The following is an 18,859-nucleotide window of genomic DNA, read 5'->3' on the forward strand; positions in this document are numbered from 1 at the left end:
GAAATCCAGGGCAGGGGGGGTTTGGGATATCTTTAAGGATAAAACATTCTTCAGTAATTAAGAACCATATTTAAATTTTTAATTTTGGCAGTAGTGATCCCTTTGGTTATTGTTGACCAAAATTCTTGATCAGATGGTGATTTTCTATCTCAGATCTTCACTGAGTAGTTTTTAATTGGGCTCATCTTGATTCTTTCCTACTGTTTTTATATCACCACAGCTGTTCAGCAAATACCTGTAAGAAATTCTTCATTCCTGGGCTGTGGCTTTTCCCTCTTGTTTGGTTACAGTTCCCTGGCTGTGAAAATGGTGCTGTGACACCTCAGTGAGAATCACAGAGCTCCAGATCACCTGGGCTGGGAAAGAAATGCATTCAAAGCTGTTAATGTTCCCATTGCAACAGTGCAGAAAAGGGCTGTGTGTGGAGATCTTTCCCATGGATAATTTCCTAGATCTCAGTGCTAATAGGAACATGGTGTTTCAAATGCAAAAACAAAAGCTCCCACAGACCATGCATAAATTGGGGGGATTATGACATTCAGGGGTGTTGACTTACATTTATCCACGGGATAAAAGTGCAGACTCAACAGGGATCTCTCTGTGCACAAGGGAGGTTTGGTTCCCAGGCCCAATTCTATTGATTCCTTAAGAAAATGTCAGACTTTGCAGCTGCTGAGTGTTTCTGTGTAATCACTTTCCTCCCTGTAAGCTAATTGCATTGATGGGAGAATTAACATTTTAGTGGAGTTTGTGGAAGCATGGATTGCATGTAATCTCTTTCCAATGGTGGATTTTGGACACAGTACCAAAGAAAAGTCATGATGAGGGGGGACTTTGATGAGGAGGTGAGTTTTAGCATGAACTCTCCCTTGCTTGGAAAATGGTTGGATTCCTCATGGCCATGGCTGCTGTGGTTCATCCCTGCTGGAGAGTGGCATAATCCTTGTCTTGTCCTCAAGCCCTGCTGCCCAAATCCTTCACACTCAGAGCACAACAGTTGTGAGAGAAGAGGGGGCTCAGAGGTGGCATTCAAGACAAATCCAAAGTATCATCAACTGGAATTAAAAGCAAAATTTGCTTCAGACTCTCCTTGTGGGTTCCATGAACCTGGGGGAGATTCAGCTCCCTCCACCCTGGAGCCCTTCAGAGCTGTCCTTGCACCCTCAGTGGCTCCATGTGCTGCCTCATCCCACACTCCAGGACACCCAGCCTTGGCCTTGTGTTTGTTAAAGCCTTCACCACAACCCTGACACATTATTCCAGCTCTGAGCTGGGAAAACAAGGAGGAAATCCTAGTTCCAGCTCCCAGGCCAGGTGCCACAGGAGGTCCTGGAGAGGTTTGGGCCAAATGGGGCACAGGAAGGGTCTTTAGCAGGGCCACTGGTCCTTGCAGCAGCCTGGCCATCATCCACTGCATCCCACTGGGAATTGTGGGCATGGATTGGGCCATGGGGGGTTATTTCAGCATTGAAAATGTAACTTGTGCTTTTTCTAACTACAGAGCTGTATTTCTCTAAATACATTTTGTACTGCTCTTAGATAACAGACAGCTCCAGTCATCAAAATAATTTTAAAAACCCCTCAAAAATAAAAAGTTGGAGTTGTAGAATGTTGCTGTTACTTAAAATGAGATAATTTTAAATAAGAGACAGTAGGGAGATACTGCAAGAGCAGGATGCTCCTGTACTCCCTATAATGGGATGTAATTTGCCTCAGATAACAATGCATGTTTATTCTTATAAAAGCCAAAATGATTGCTTCTCCCTGCCTGGTTTCCATGCCATTATTAGAGGGAAGTGCCTGCAGATAGAATTGATGGCTCTTCCAGGAACGGGCTCTGGGTGTCGGACTGGCAGCAGCCTGAAGGATGTGTGGTGGGAAGGGAAGGTTATCAGGGAGGGAGGGAATGACGGGAGATAATTCCACTGAGCTTTGCTGGGAGAAGAATAATGGCCAGGAAGGGGATTGAAAACACAAGAGGACCAGAGGACAAATTTTTATGACTGGGAAGGAAAATTAAAAAGATTAATGGGAAGGTTGTCCTGAAGAAAAAGCTGCAGATTGTGAGGGAATCACTGGTGGGCTGTTGGAGAGGAATGGATGGCTGGGGAGCAGAGGGCACAGGGAAAGGGCAGGGAACAAGGAGTGACTTTGGAAGAAGGAAATTAAAAGTAATGCAGGAGAAGAATTAGTTTGTCATTAGAGTGCAGACAGAAAGAAGAGGAGCTGCAAGCAGAATGCCAGGACGAGGGAAAAGGTTGAGAACTGTTTAAAGGAAGATGGACATGGGAAAAAACAGAATAAAACAGGGCTTGGGGAATAAAAAGAAAACAGATAAAGCAGCACTGGACTTAAAAAGCAGTTCTGGAATTCGACTCAGCTGAGAAAGATGCCTTACTTTCCATGTTGGTGCCATTAAACTCAGTGGTAGTTTAAATAAGTTATTTCAGAATATTTAAGTTGGAAAAGCCCCTCCAGGCTATCGAGCCCATCCTGTGCCCAATCCCCACCTTGTCCCCAGCCCAGAGCAGTGAGTGCCACATCCAGTCCTTCCTTGGACACTTCTGGGGATGGGGAGTACAAACCTCCCTGGGCATCCCTTCCAATGCCTGACCACCCTTTCATGGAGAAATTCCTCCTGGGAATTATTGGAGGTCTGTGTGAGGTTGGCCAGTCATGAAGACAGACTGGAAGATTCTCCAGTCTGAGCTCCGTTCCTGTGCATTGATCAGACAAAACTCTGGCAATTTACCTGCCTGGCAGACTGGGATCAAGCAGGAGAAGGCTTGGAAGGGAATGAGCATGTGAAGTACAGGGATCAGCTGTGGAACAGAGCACTTGGTGTGGTCAGTGCTGCACTTCAGTCCTCTGCTGTTTTGGTGGAGTCACCCACAGTCAGGCTGAGCTTAGGGAGGGCACAGAGGAGCTGTCACAGGAGGGATTTCTCATTTCCTGCCCCCTTCTTGTCACTGATTCTGTCACAGATATCAACCAGTGACAGTGCTGAAAACATGAACAGGAATTCAAGTTCCAGCTTTATTTGAAATCCAGATTTGAAACCCAAACTACTGGGCTGTGGAGTCAGACACCCTCTAGCCAAGTCCTGTCCATGGGTTTTCTGTCATTTAATGTCCAGTTACAGCAGAAGGAGCTGAGTAACACCCCTGTCCCAGCCTTGCTGGGCACAGCAGGGGAGGGTTGGTGGCTCCAGAGCTGCCTCTGGTTGTGATCTGACATGGACAAGGGAAAGGTTGAGCATTAAAAAATCCCTGTTTGTTGTATCGGGGGGCTGTGAGCTCTGGGCAGTGCTTTGAGAATGCTCTGGGCTCTGTCTGAGGTGCTGCCCTGGGCTGTGCCTGCCTTCCCCAGAGCCAGCAGAGTTCTCATCCCTCTCCTGGGATGATGAATTTGCCCTGAGCTTGTTCCAGGCATCTCCCTGCTCAGAGGAGGTTTTCCCTTTGTTTGTATTTTTGAGACATCTCTTTTCCTTTCCTGCTGGTTTTAGTTAAATTCCCTTTTTTCATTCTGCCAAAATGAGGGACTTTTTAAGCTTTGTGGTGCCTGAGAAGATGCTGTCCTGATTCCTTATCCTGGAGCTTTGATTGGAGGTGACCTTCAAGGACTTGCCCAAGCATATGGAGAAGCCCTGGCTCTTCCAGCCACATCTTGCAGGCCCCAAGCCAGGCCTTAAATCTTAGTCCTGTGATGACAAAAATCAGAGTATTGGAATGTTACTAAAGGATAGCAGAGCTTTTATTGCCTTGTGTAATGTCCATATAATCTACTAAACAATTCAAATAGATTTGTGCTTCACGTTTATTGCAGGTATTAGCTAAATTCAGACAGTTATTTATGACTTCTGTTTGTTCTAAGGCAACAATATACATTTGCCCATCTCAGGTACAGTTCCAAAAATAATATTGAAAATTAATATTTTTATCTTGTGGATTTTTTCACCTTTAAAGGTACTTGCATGTGCTCTCCTGTATTGCCTGACCAACCTGCTGCTGGTTAAACATGCCAGGAAACAGAAGTGTCTATAACAGCACTTCAGCTGGGAAAGATTCAGCGTTATCACCCTAAATTCAGCTGCTTCCATTACAAGTGTTGATCTAAACAGGCCAAAGGGATTTTCCCTGAGGAGAAAACATTGGATGCTGCCACAGAAAAGCATCCAGACTGCAGCAATCTGTTAAAGGGGATCTTGCTTAGCAGCTCTTTTTGAACACCGGCAGCTAAAAATATATTAAAACTCCTAAATTTGGTGTAGAAGAGAGAAAGCTGCTTCCATGAGAGAGGAGCTGGGGTGTCTGCTGCCATTCCTGCAGCCTTCTCAGCTTCTCCTATGGGATCCCTTAAGGTTTCTGGACTACACAGGACTGGAGCTGGAATATGAATACCTTGTACCAAACTTCAGAGCTGCTGAAGTAATTCCATGTGGATTCCTTTGTTTTCCTCTCTTCAGATTCCATGTAGCCTGTAACCCTTGTGAGATATGCAAAGAAATTGCTGTTACTGCTGCTGGAATGAAACAATCTGATGTGTTTAATTGAAATAATCTGATGTGTTTAATTGCAGGTTCCATTGCAGCTCATTGAGAGTGTGGAGTGCCGGGATATATTCCAGCTTCATTTGACTTGCAAGGACTGCAAGGTTATAAGGTAGGAGAGGCTCAGTGTTAAAGGGAGGGGGAATTTACTTTCCACATGCCATGGGCAGCTGGGATGGTTTGAGGAAATGGGGTTTCTTACTTGATTTCCCTCAAAAGCTTTTTACTTTGATTTTTATACAAGGTGGGCTGTGTGGGTGTCCATTGTTGTGATTCAGGACAGCTGCAAACCTTGCTCTGAGCCCTCATGGCTGATCTTGGTTTTATTCTGAAATTAATTTTAGTCTCACTGTGTTGTCCCTGCTTTGCAATCAGTTGTAATACATTCCTTCAATATATTACAGATATAGCAATATCTCCATATCAATAGGTACAGAAGTAGATAAAGCCACTGATACACACATTGCAAATGTGTTTAATTAAGATTTGGGGTTTGGAGGCTTCATCTGCCCTGCATATTCAACACCCTTGAGGGTGAAGCACTATCCTTGAGGCATGGTAAACTCCTGGAAAAGAAAAGGAGGAAGTAAGGGAAGAGGAAGTGAAGGAAGGTGGTGAATCCAGGTGTGCAGGCAGCAGTAACTCCTGGCAGTCCCTCCCCAGACTCCAGACCTGGGCCAGGGCTCTCTCAGCTGCCCAGCCTGAGCTGTCCCTCACTGGGGTTTTTTTTAAAAACTTTTCTGCTGCAGAAATTAATTTTGATCTATGAACTTTAATTAAGAAGAAAGGAACATTTCTTTTGATTAAATGTTTGCTGGCTGTACCTTTTGTGTAATGAAAGGAGCCCCAGCCATCTCTGAGCACTCAGAATGTTTAACAGGTCAGCTGCTTCCTGAAAGGCTGTTTTTTCACCAGGACTGATTTTACTTTAGAAGTAATATTTAGTTTAATTTGAATTCAATGTTTAACTTCCTCTTCACTTGTAACTCTTGACATTTAAAAAAGTCACCCTTCCTCCCTACATTAATTTATTTCCCTTCAATTGTAGAATGAATGTAAATTATTTGTATTTTTGCCATCCTTATCAATTTCCCCTCAAAACTGCATCTCCAAGACTGAAGTGAAGTTTTGGACTGAGACAGAAGAGTTAGAATATATTCTTGATTTTTTTAATGAGCAAACTTGGTATTTCGAGAAATAGAATTCAAGTGGGGATAATACTTGTTATTTACACCACTAACTTCAAAAGAATTTAGAAAGAATTTAGGGTGAGATGTATCTTGTCAGAGTGTGGATGTTTAATAGAGAATTATCCTGTCTCAGTGAGTAGTCTGAGCTTGCTTTACAGTCAGTGATGGGAAATAAATAAACACCTCAGGCTGCAGTTCCTGACAGCTTTTGGGAGATGTTGGACATGGCTTTTCCCTTCCACGTTGTGGCTCTGAGCTATTTACAGGTAGGGGAGATAAATCTGCCCCAAGGGAATGCAGATGCCATCATTAACCAGGACTGAGCCAAAGGGAAATACTTGGGTAATATTTAATAACTATAAAATCTTAAAGAAAAATGTCAGAGCAAAATAAATCACTGGTTTATTTCCACCCTTTTACTCTAAAGAGTCCAGGAATCCTTCTTGAAAAGAAAAGCTAATGTAATATTAATGCACTGCTTTGAAGATTGGTTTCTCCTGTGTGGGGAGTATTCTCTCTGCTTGTTGTTAGTCTGTAACATTGGGCAAAGCTCAGTCTGTGCTTCCCAACAAAGCCAGAAGGAGAAGGGTTTAAAAAGGCCTTTAAAACACATCTCATTCCACTCCTGCCATAGGCAGGGATTCTCCACTATCCCAGGCTGCTCTAAGCTCTCTCCAGCCTGGCCTTGGGCACTGCCAGGGATCCAGGGGCAGCCCTAGCTGCTCTGGGCACCCTGTGCCAGGGCCTGCCCACACTGCCAGGGAACAATTCCTGCCCAATATCCCATCCATCCCTGCCCGCTGGCACTGGGAGCCATTCCCTGTGTCCTGTCCCTCCATCCCTTGTCCCCAGTCCCTCTCCAGCTCTCCTGGAGCCCCTTTAGGCCCTGGAAGGGGCTCTGAGGTGTCCCTGGAGCCTTCTCCTCTCCAGGTGAGCACCCCCAGCTCTCTCAGCCTGTTCTTGTTTACAGGACTGTGGTTACATTATGTAGATTACAATGTGTGGGATAGTTTCTGAGTTTCCCCCTGATTCCAGCAGTCAGAAGGGGCTGTGACACATTCCTGTCTTTAGCCTGAATGAACTTTCCTTGGTCTCATAGGTAACACATGGAGAAATGTCCCCCTCATTCCTGGCAGGGCACACCCTGGTTATTCCCAGTCACAGAACGTTGCTGCTCAGGCAGTCCTGACTCCCTCAGTGTTTCCTTACTCATTCCACAGGTTTCATTTTACTTCCCATTAGAGCACACATGGAAGCAGAACTAAATTGTCAATAAGGTGTTTATCCTCACTTTGTGCTCTCACATAGCTTTTCACGCTCAGCCTGTCACCTTCAGGAATGATTTCTGCTACTGAAAGTCACCCATGGAATGTTTGTCTCTGGGCCAGGTGTCAGTTTTCCACCTTTGAGCAGTGTCAGGACTGGCTGAAGAGGCTGAACAATGCCATCCGCCCCCCGTCCAAGATAGAGGACCTGTTCTCCTTCGCCTACCACGCCTGGTGCATGGAGGTTTACGCCAGTGAAAAGGAGCAGCACGGGGACTTGTGTCGGCCAGGTACGTGGGAACAGCCTGGCCATCACCAAAGCAGCACCTGCACATCCCCAGGGAGTTACTGGGGTGGGTTTGGTTCAGTCAGATGTAGAACCAACAGCATTTTGTTCACCACGGCAGCAGCTTTCAGTCTGGTTTTTGGGTTGATTGCCACTGGAACAGTGGTCTCCAAGGTGGATGTTGGGGAAGAGGAGGGGGCCCCTGAGCTACTCCTGAGGTTTATTTGCAGCCACAGGCAGTGATCTTTTTTAGTAGAATCCCATCCTTGCTGGAGAGCTTTAGAAGCCAACAAGGAAATAAAAGCTCAAACTTGGCATGATGGTGGTTGTAGCACTTGTTTAAGAAATCTGATTTCCAGGTGCTTTGCAATCTCCTGTCAGTCACAATTCACAGCCTCAGGGAAGTGTCCCAGTTACCAGGCTGGGAGATGTTCCTGGTGTTCTGTCCTTGCTGCTGGAGCTGGGCACAGGCTCTCGTGCCTGTGGTGCCTGGGGAGGAGCAGGGAACACACAGTGGGAGGAGGAGCTTCCTGGCCCTGTTCTGTTCATTCAGTTCATCAACAGCTTCTGGAAAATGCCAAAAAACTCCTCAGAGCAGAGTTTCACACCTAGGGCTTTTCCCTCCTAACTAAATTTGGGAAATGGGAGCTGGCAGACCTGTGGAAGACTTGCTGAGTCTCCTCTCCTGTGTTGAAACAGAGGGACTTCAGCGTGATGCTAGGTTAGGATAATGGTGGAATCATGGAATGGTTTGGATTGGAAGGGTCCTTAAAGCCCATCTCATTCTACCTTTTACCATGGGTAGGGACACCTTCCACCAGACCAGGTTGTTGCAAGTCCAGCCTAGCCTTGAGCACTGCCAGCAATAAGAAGCAACATTTACCTTTTTATTAACTTTCATCAATCAAATTTTTTTCTTGCAGCTTTGTCTATCAAATAATTTTCTTTAATGGAACTTTATTCCCCTGTAACTGTCTGTGGCTGGGGGTAGATGTTTTCCTTCAAAGAGCTGAATTATAGCTGAAATAAATCAGTGTGAATGTGGTTGAAGAAGTCAATCCCAAGACATTGCCATTTCTCTTCTATGTCTAAGGAGCCCATTATTGGATAGATAGAGACAAAAGTAGTAAAGTGCTTCAAAATCCATCCAAGTGTCAACAGAACACATTTTCTGGGAAAAATATGTTACCAGTGTCTGTAGTAGAGATCCAGGCTGAGGCTCCCAGGGTCAACTCTAATAGGAAGCACAAAGCCACAAAATACCTAGCTTGCTTTCCCTGGGATTTTGAGAGTAGATTGGGATGCTTCTAAACATTATCAATGTTGGCTCAAAGTGCCTCTTAAAATACCAGCAGCTTAAGAGAAATGGACAAAATATTAAGATTGGGGTTTTGCTTCCAAGAGGAAAACCTGTGGCTTCACAGTAGCTAAAAATTAATAGGGAAAAATCAAACAGAATATTTAATTTTCATGTAGCTTGATGTATTTCTCTTAAAACCCACCAGGCTGAGGAGTGTTGATTTGGGATATTTCCAGTATTCTCATTTGCTATCCAAAAATCTCCTTAAGGATGTAGCACAAGTTTTAAGGAGCAGCTGATGGGGCATCCTTGTGGTGCTCCAGTAAAAGAATTTGTGGGATTTTTAGATTTAAAAATCTCTGCTAAGGACAAACCTGGCAGAGGTTGTTGCCTGGCTGGAATGTGTTGTCCAATTCCACCTCTGCTCTTGACAAAGGATCTTTATAACACTGTAGTTAATTAAGTCCTGTAATTAGGCTGCTGTCAATATTCTTAATTTACCTATTTATATTTATTTCTAATTGTACTGTAACATGGCATTAAAAATAATTTCAGACATGTGCATTTACATCTTGGAATTAAACATGTATCTACAGATATCTGGGGGATTAAAAGACTTTAAGGGTTTTAAAAATATAAATATTAAAAATATTTAATGGAAAGATGTAATACTTAAAGCATTAATTTTTCAGCAGATTTTTTCCCCCCTTGGGTGCTGCTCTGCCTCAGGATTTAATGATACAGTAATTTAGAGAGACAAGCAATGGATGGACTTTCAGAATCACTTATCTAGTGCTGCTCACATGCTCATTAAATTTAGCACTTTTCTTAGCCTTGGAAACCTGGAAATTTTGTCTCATTTTCAAGACTTCGTCTTCTTATTCTTTATTGCCATTGTATATTTTTCAATCATATTTTGAGACTTTAAAACAAAAGTGTCTAGGAAATAAATGGGGCTCATTCCACTTCCTTTAATGTATTAATCCAGGAGTTTGTGAGGCTCTTGTGACTGATATTTATGTCAAACAATCATTTATGCATTTTACCTCTCTATCTCCACATGACTCACGGAAGAATAATGTCCAATTTACGATGGAAAACTGAGATGCAGGATAAATGACAGAACTTGCCTGCAGCCATACAGGAAACCTGGGGCTGGAAATGCATATTCAATGGATTGCCCACGTTCCAGGGCACATTCCAGGTCTTACCCTTTCCACCAGAGCTTCACATTCTTCTCACTGATAGAAAATTGTTCTGAGCTGCCAACCCACTTGGATTGCTGATGGATCTCAGCTCCTTTGCTGGTGTCCTTGGTTCTGGTCTGCAGCGTTGGTTTTTAATACGAATTTCCAGAAGTTGGTAATTTCAGGGAAAAACTCCTTGTTGGACTCTGGCATTTCTGGAGAGCTGGCTAGGGAGAGACATGAGTACAAATGTCAGAATCAAGCTGTGAAATGGTGGGTTTAGACTGAGGGATGTGCTGGTTTGCTCTGTTTTGTAAAGTAGAATTTTATTTCCTTATTTCCCATTCATTTTCCCCCTCTGCTCTTGATCCCCAGGAGAACATGTAACTTCCAGGTTTAAGAACGAAGTGGAGAGGATGGGGTTTGATATGAACAATGCCTGGAGGATTTCCAACATCAATGAGAAGTACAAGTGAGTGCTGGGGCTGCTCCTCCACAGCCAGACTGCATCTCAAAACACTCAATTACTGAAACTTTTTTCAGCTTCTACAGTTCCCAAGAAGGGACCATCAGAATTATGATTTTCATTGGTTTATAGAAAAAATGTGCTTTAAATTATGCAATGTTTTATTAGCTGCTACAGTGATTTAGGCTTGGAAATAGCAGGTTTTGGTGTGGTATATTAGAGAATAATTCTAAAGGAGATCTTAAGTGAGCAGAGTGGAGTTTGAACTTTTTCAGGCATTTTTTTAATCGTTTCTTATTCTCTAACTTACTACAAATACACATATTTAAAAAAAAAAACAAACCCAAACAGGTTTGGAGGAGTTAAATTTTAGATGAGTAAGAGAAAACACTTTCTGAGGTACTCCAAGTGCAGACAAAAGCTCTCTTCAGGCTTACGAGCAGAGGAAGGTGCTCTGTGATCCCCAGCTGGGGGGACAGGGTGTTCTGGCTGATCCCTGCTCCAGCTCAGAGCAAACCCAGCTGGAAGACTTTGTGATGGAGCAGTTTGAGTGCTCTGCCTGTGCAGGATAATGACTCCCAGCTGGGGGTTGGTGGCCCTGCAGGAGGAATCTCTGCTTTGGCCTCTGCGAGTCGAGGGAAGGAATAAGAGCCATCCCTCCATATTTCATGTTGGAAAAGGGCAGTTTATTAACATCCAGGGAAGGAGGAATTAGCAAAAGGACTGTCAGGTTCCTCCAGTGCTGCTTTGTGCTCTCTGGGAAGTCTGGAGCTGCTCCATAGCCCTGACTTTGCTCCCTTTCCCCCCAGGCTGTGTGGCAGTTACCCCCAGGAGATCATCGTTCCCGCCTGGATCACGGACAAGGAGCTGGAGAGCGTGGCCAGCTTCCGCTCCTGGAAGCGCATCCCTGCCGTGGTGTACAGGTGAGGGGCAGCTGCAACAGCCTTCACCAGGCTGGGAATGGGCAGTCCTGGCAGAGAAAAGCTGGAGTAAGTCATGTCTGGGAATTCTGGGAGGTGCTCAGGCTGCTCTGGGTAAGGCAGACGCTCCATGTGCACTCCGAGTGGGAGTAATGGGTTGTATTTAGAATTCCAAACACACACTGGAGGAGCACTCAATATTTGCATCTCTTACAAATCATTCTTGGGGCAGTCACCCCAGTTAAGATTGATTTTTAACTTTTCTTAATATGAAAATGAAAAAATGGAAGATGAAGACATCAGAGGAGAACTGATAAATGGCCTCTCTGGCTGGGTACTCCTTTGGCTTTTCCCTGACTCATCTGGCTGATTCTCAGACTGCAGTATAAACAAGGACAAATACCAAAATTACTTGAAGGAGATCTAAAACTCAGATTAAAAATTAATGTACAGTTTAGCTCTATCTCTGTATTTAAGATCATTTTAATTACACAGACCCTTCCCTAGATTGAGTCCAGCAATTCTTCATAATGAAACTGCTTGTTTGAGAGACTGGATTTTGGCAGCTTCTTTAGTAAGAAATACATTTCAGCATCTGCTTTTTCAGATATTTTGAATTTTGTGGATATTTGATGGCTGCCCCATCCCTGGAAGTGTCCAAGGCCAGGTTGGACAGGGTTTGGAGCAGCCTCATGTAGTGAAAGATGCAGGGGATGGGATGGAACAAGATGAGCTTTAAGGTCTCTTCCACCCAAACCATTCCATGATCCTATAAACCTGTCATTTAATACCATGGCCCCTTCCCTGGGATGATTATCCTCCCATAAAGCTTTAAAATCTCTTTAAAACATCAGATGACAAAGGGATTAAAAAAATAATGAATACTGATATTCCCTAAGCCTCGGCACCCGTTCCTTGTGCACATGGAGAACAGGAAAGCTGGCAGATCCTTAGAGCTTGTGTTGGAGGGGCCAAGGGCAGGAGAGCTGTAGGCCACAAAACTCTATTTACTGAGCTTAAGAGTTCTTGTTCAGTGAAGACAGAACAAATTGGCTCGTGGCAGCAAACCATTACCTTTAAATCCTTCTGTCTTCTCCTCCCAAACAACAAAGGGGTTTAGTGGGGTCTCTTTTGGAATGGTGAAGTTGTTCCCTCCTCTGCTCAGCTCTGGGAAGGGGAGAATGCTTTCCAGCATATACTGACCTTTAAAAACCTGGGTATTATATTATTAGAGTGCTAAATGTGTGTGTATATATATTAGATATATGTATAAAGGATAATCACATGATTTATGTGTGGGTTTGGGTTCAGCTTTTGTGCCTTTTCTGCAGTTGACACACAATTAGGGGACACCTCACCTGCAAACACACTTCACCAGGGCAGCATTCCCCCTCCTGGCATCACTGCACAGAAGGAAAGCACTTTGTTCTCATTCCTGTGAACACCTTGCATTCCAGGGATTTATAGAAGAGCAATTGAAAAGTCAAAAGACCACAGAGACTGAAATTGTTCTGTCCCCATGTTCAATTTTCTGCAGTTCTGCTGAGGCTCTGGGTGATAAACCACACATGGGGTTTCATTGCTGAGCTTCAAATCAGTGAGAGAAAAGTGTTTCTCTTTTTTGATTTCTTTTTTTTTCCTTATCTTGACATTTAGTAATAGATTTTTCAAGACATCCAGTTCATCACTCTGGACTCTAATAGAGCTCACAGCAGCAAGGGGAGGAGGATTTCTAGGTTGGACTGGGCTTGGAGCATCCTGATCTAGGGGAAAGTGTCCCTGCCCATGGCAGGGGGTGGAACAGGATGAGTTTTAACATCCTTTCTCACCCAAATTGTTCCATGATTCTATGATTGGAATGAAATATATAGTTTTTTTTATATATATGTGTGTGTATATATATATATATATATAGATATATACACAAAACAAGCTTTTTTTCTTATTTTGATAGAGTAAAGGGCAAGAGCTTATTCAACATTTTTTATCCACTGGAATTACTTTGGGACTTAACTATTTCAGTTTCAGTATTGATCACATTATATTAAACCTATTTTTGCTTTACTTCAGGGGAAAAAGAAGTAATCAGGATTTTTTAAAATAAAGTCCAATCACTTTTCTCAGATATAGAACACTGGGACAAAGACCAAAGACAGACATTGGCAACAGGAAATTAATTGTTCCTGTGAAGCAGTCAAGACTGAAAAGCCCAGCAGGCTGATTTGGAGACAAGCTCCAGGAATTCTCCACAGGGATTGGACTGTCAGGAGCGTTGCTTCCGTTCTATGATCAGATTTCTGAAGGAATCTCACACCAGACCCTGCAGTTTTTCTTTCTGTTTCCTATTTTTTTAAACCTATTCACATATTTCATAGAGTCACAGAAACACAGATTGGGTTGGAAGGGAGCTTAAAGCTCATCTCATTCCATGGGCAGGGACACCTTCCACTGTCCCAGGCTGCTCCAAGCCCTGCCCAGCCTGGCCTTGGACACTTCCAGGGATCCAGGGGCAGCCCCAGCCACAACCTCTCTGGAAACAATAACTTATGTAGATAAATCTGGCCCCAGAAAATCAATGTGATGGAGAAGGCCCTTAGGATTTCTTGGGAAGACAGTGGAGAGGGCTTCCCACCTTGTAGAAACAGCACCAGGAGAGCATCCCTGGAAGTTCTCTGCATGGAAATGTCCTTCAGCCTTGCACTGCTGAGGGTGAGCCCCAAACAGCCCCAGGGATCCTGTGGCACTCAGAAATTCACTTCCTGCCTTGAGTTACATCCCTAAACTGCAGCAAAGGGATTCCATTATGGTGCTGATGGTTCAGAAATGCAGCACAGGGAGCAGTTCACCCTTCCTTGCTCCTCCCTGCCCTGTGGTTACAAGGTCTTGGGGGATTTATTGTTGTACTCCACGGTGGTTTGAACATGGGGAGGATGAAGCCTGTGCAGAGGTGTACACGCATCCTGCAGCTGTACTACAGCTTGTAAAGGGCTTTAGAGTTCCCTGATGCTGATTTACTCTTGGTTTCTGCAGGGGGCTGCAGGTGTTTTTGTCTTGGGAATTTTCCATGGAGGTTTTGCATTGAATTTTTTGATTCATTTTGTTTTGTTCCTGAGCTCTGTGTGATGCCCTCTTATCCCAGCTCTATTCCTGGGGATCTCAGCATCACACTGGCTGTTCTTTATCCCTGTGGCCAGTCCAGCTGGAATGAGTGGGATTCCTCAGCCCTGCAGCGTGCCCCTAGCTAGAATTGTGTGCTGATTTCTGGTACCTCTGAACGTGGCAGATTTGTGCAGGGCACTGGAGGGGCTGCACAGCCACCAAGAAGCTCATCTTCTGGCCTAATGATTCTTCATTATTTGGATAATGTGAGGCAAGGACCTGGAGATGAAAATACAACTCTTTATGAACCTATGAAAATTATTCTGCAGCAGGTAGTAATGAAATCTGGGAGAACATATGGAAAAAGAAATGAGCTGCTCTGTTCAAAATAGATTTCTTACACCTATAATGATGTTTTATTTTCTTTTATTTGTGCAAATGTAGTGGGGAACTAGGTGGCCTTTCAGTGATTGGCACGTATTTTTTCCTGAACTAATTTGCTATGGGTAGAGCTGTTTGTGGAAGGCTATTAATTCCAGCAGAAATCCATTTCCCTGTGCCTGCAGTCGGCTGGCACCTGGTGTAAAACCGAGGCTTCGCATCGCTTAACACAGCATGTCAGTGCTTCCCCTCACTGAAGGGATTTTATATGAAACAATTAGAAAAGAGCTATGAAAAACACTTCAAACGTATCCCAGCCTGTTGGATCACTTGGAGGCTCTGCAGCACCGAGCTGGTGCCCGTGTTGCTGTTGGATGAGGAGCAGGAGGCGGCGGCGCCCACGCGGTGCCCGCGGGGACACTGCGGAGGAGGTGCCGTGCAGCACCCGGGGTGACAGCTCTGACAGCACAGCACAAACCAGCGTGTCACACCTCCAGAAACATCCATCACAGTGCTCAGAGCCAAAAAGTCAACACTGGCTGCTTTGGGTGGGCTTCCTGTTCAGGGCTGAGACTGTTAAGATTTGCTTAAAGGTTAAGCTGACCCTCAGCACTCTGGGTTCCCTGGTTAGAGGGAAGTGAACAACTCCTGCTTGCCCTGACTCTGAGGTGGGCAGTTTGTTTGCAGGAAGGCTCTAAAGTCTTTTCCTGCATCATAACATACAGGAATTGTAATTGGCAGGTGCAGGCTTTGGAAATGCAGGGTTCAGGGGGGACTCCTGGGTGAGGAGGGCATGGCCCAGAGGCACCTCTGCTTGAAAAGCTGTTATTGCCAGAAATGTACCTGTGCCTAGGGGAGGGGGGAATTCTGCTCCTCTGCCCTGCTCAGGTGAGACCCCAGAGCAGGTGGGGCCCTGCACAGGAGGGACCTGGAGCTGCTGGAGCCAGTTCAGAGGAGGCCATGGAGCTGCTCCAAGGGCTGGAGCCAGGCTGGGAGAGCTGGGGGTGCTCACCTGGAGAGGAGAAGGCTCCAGGGACACCTCAGAGCCCCTTCCAGGGCCTAAAGGGGCTCCAGGAGAGCTGGAGAGGGACTGGGGACAAGGGATGGAGGGACAGGACACAGGGAATGGCTCCCAGTGCCAGAGGGCAGGGATGGATGGGATATTGGGTAGGGATTGTTCCCTGGCAGGGTGGGCAGGCCCTGGCACAGGGTGCCCAGAGCAGCTGGGGCTGCCCCTGGATCCCTGGCAGTGCCCAAGGCCAGGCTGGACATTGGGGCTTGGAGCAGCCTGGGACAGTGGGAGGTGTCCCTGCCATGGCAGGAGTGGCACTGGATGAGTGTTAGGACACCTCACAACCCAAACAGTTCTATTGATCCTTTGACTTAAACAGAGAAGACCCATGTGGATGAGTGCTGGGATATTTCAGCTGTGACATGAGGCAGGGATTAAACACTTTGGGGTGCCCAGAAGCTGTGGCTGTGCTGCTCTGGCCCCTGCACCCACAGCTGGGCCTCCTTTCCCCAGGGCTGAGCTCCTTCATTTCAGGGTGCTGCTGGGCAAGGTCAAGGAGGAGGTTGTTCCTCACAGCTGCAAATACTTTGGTGACTGGGGAGTCACAGAGCTGGTGGCAGCAGGGGGATGTCAGTGGAATTACTGTGATAATACATTTCAGTCCTAGATTATAGGGGAGAGTCTTCAAATCTTTTTCAGAGCATGTTTGCAATGGCTCAATAAGTTTTAATTATTCCAGATCTGTTCTTTATGTGTAGTACAAGAAGCCAGGTCAGATTTAAGGAAATAACTACTAACTCTTCAGAATGTGAAACAAAAAAATGTTTTTAAATGTCACCTCCCAGGAGACGAGAGCCATTTCTAGGTTAGGGTGTCCTTGGTTATCCCCCAGCCATGTTGAATTTCTCTCTCATGTCTCACCTGCTGTTCCAAAACACTCCCCAGCTTTCACTGGCCAACAGGCCATAATATTGAGGAAGAAAATGCTTTGTTTTCTCTTCCTGACCTTGCTTTGACTTTCACCTGTCAGTGTCTGTGGTCACAGCCATCATTCTGTAGGGAAGCTGAATCTCAGGTGCGGGATAACTGCTGAATGATGCTCCCTGGTAGGAATGAAGCTACTGGAGCACTCCACTGAATTTTTTTGTGCCCTCTGTGCTCTTCATCCTGATTGTTGACTCTGTATTCCCTTTGTTTTCAGGCACCAGAGCAATGGGGCAGTGATCTCCCGCTGCGGCCAGCCCGAGGTGAGCTGGTGGGGCTGGAGGAACGCCGACGATGAGCACCTGGTCCAGTCCGTAGCCAAAGCCTGTGCCTCAGACTCCAGGTCCAACAGTAACAAGTTAATGAATGGGAATTGTTCCAGAGATTTGTCCAATGGAGGGGACCTCTCTGATGTGGAATTTGGTAAGGCTGTCACCGTTGTTTTTCTGTCGAGGGCGGAGTTTTACGCAAAAGTTTAATCTGCGGTGCTGTAGCAGAGTGAATCTGTTGTATTTAGTCCCCAGCATGTGCATGGTGGGACTGAGGGAATCATGCTGTAACCAGTGTCAAAAGGATCCTCTGAGCTCCTCACCTGTTTCCTCTTCCCCAGACTCCTCCATCTCCAATGCCTCAGGAGCAGAGAGTTTGGCAATCCAGCCTCAGAAGCTTTTGATCCTGGACGCGCGATCTTACGCAGCAGCCGTGGCCAACAGAGCCAAGGGGGGTGGCTGTGAGTGCCCAGGTGAGCAGCATTCCTCCTCAGCTTTCCAGGCAATCAAAGGGATTTGCTCCAGTGTGATTGCCCTGACACCCTTCAGCACTGCCTGTGCTCTGCTCATCTGTCTGAACGTTCTGGATCATGGCAGCCCCCAGCCAGCCCTGCAAAGGGCAGGTTGAGCTGTTAATTAGTCTGTTCTCAGGCCATTAACCCAGCTGGCAACAGTGCTCAGTAAATGCTGAACCTGTGGAATCTGCTGAAGAGCTTTCCCTTGCTGAGTCAGATGTAGAGAGAGACAAAGGTGTCCAGTGTGCTCATGTCTAAAACCCCTGAACTTGTAAAACCCACTGGCTGCAGAGGAGAAAATATTCTAGAATGGTTGTGCAAAATACAAGTTCTCAGCAATTTCCCTAAAACTGGAGCATTTTTCAGTATTTGTATCATAGCAACTGAAATCCTGCCTCACCTTGCATGTGTAATACAGTTGCAACACCACTTTCTGTGTTCTTTGGCACTCGTGAATTGGTGGCTTTATAAACAAGATATTATTTATGGTCACTGTTGGGTATGAATGCAGCCTGTTAAAATTCCATGGGTGGAGAGGCTGGAAAAAAATCCCAGACAGAAAAACTGGAGATAAGATAACGAAAGCTCTTTTGACCATTTATTTTTGTTTTGGTCTTTGCTGCAGTAGCTGCATTTTGATTTGTAGCCACCAATTAAAAGAAATGAAGTTTCCATTTAACACCTCAAAACCCCTAAATTATTCTCCACCAGAAAGTAAAATTTCAAAACAGAAAAACAGAGTATACAGGAAGTTTCTATATTGTTTTTTTTAATTCTATGGAGGTTTTCAAACAGCTTCTCACCTTCAACAAAACCTGTATTACTTTTTGCTGCTAAATTTTCTGCAGATATTACCAGGTCTGCTTCATTCTCTGTATAAAAATAGTTCATTTATGCTGTGCTTTATTTTAGATATAATTCAGTAAAAATACAAATAAAACCCTGAAGTTGTCTGATACTGTCTGAGGCTGCTCCTGGAGTTGCAGTCCCTTATTGTGTTTGGCCCAGCATTTGTTGGGCTGATAAAGAGCTGGGAAATCAAATGATACAAAACATCACAGATTCCTGAATTTTCCTATGCAAGCACTCAGTATCCCAGATTCTGAATCCTGATTATTCTTCTCCTGTAGAAATGGTCATTTTAGTTACTGTGTAATCATTTCTTGTGCAGACTGAAGCATCACAGCAGAGGGAAGACTAAATCTAGGGAAAACTACTGAACTGGTATTTTCCTCTTCAGGGGAGCACTGGCCCTGTCTGTCCAGGCCTCCAGTGTTGCTTGAGCACTTCCAAAATAATTCCATGTATTTTCTGTTTTCCTGAGCTCCCAGTTTCTCATTTGTGTGATGCTTCCTCATACAGTTCCCCCTCAGAAGAAAGCAGTGGATGAAATAACCTTTCAGCCTATTTGAGGGCTTAGGAAAAGGAATCCAAAA

The 18,859-nt window shown here is 45.1% G+C and overlaps 1 protein-coding gene across 11 annotated transcripts in view; it reads left to right on the forward strand.

Annotated features, from left to right (window-relative positions):
* The window catches only part of MTMR3 (myotubularin related protein 3), a 74,238-nt gene that overhangs the window by 38,589 nt on the left and 16,790 nt on the right, over positions 1 to 18,859 (forward strand). For 10 of the 11 annotated variants that reach the window (XM_033518157.1, XM_015643930.3, XM_015643935.3 and 7 more), the window contains 6 exons: positions 4,579 to 4,661; positions 7,128 to 7,294; positions 10,153 to 10,249; positions 11,053 to 11,166; positions 16,857 to 17,062; positions 17,250 to 17,381. In XM_033518157.1, coding sequence (XP_033374048.1) covers positions 4,579 to 4,661; positions 7,128 to 7,294; positions 10,153 to 10,249; positions 11,053 to 11,166; positions 16,857 to 17,062; positions 17,250 to 17,381 — 799 coding nt within the window. Of the gene's footprint in view, positions 1 to 4,578; positions 4,662 to 7,047; positions 7,295 to 10,152; positions 10,250 to 11,052; positions 11,167 to 16,856; positions 17,063 to 17,249; positions 17,382 to 18,859 lie in introns of those variants that run through there. The other variant, XM_033518158.1, reaches the window with a different exon arrangement.

This window comes from Parus major, chromosome 15 (genome assembly GCF_001522545.3).
Source record: "Parus major isolate Abel chromosome 15, Parus_major1.1, whole genome shotgun sequence".
Classification (NCBI taxonomy): domain Eukaryota; kingdom Metazoa; phylum Chordata; class Aves; order Passeriformes; family Paridae; genus Parus; species Parus major.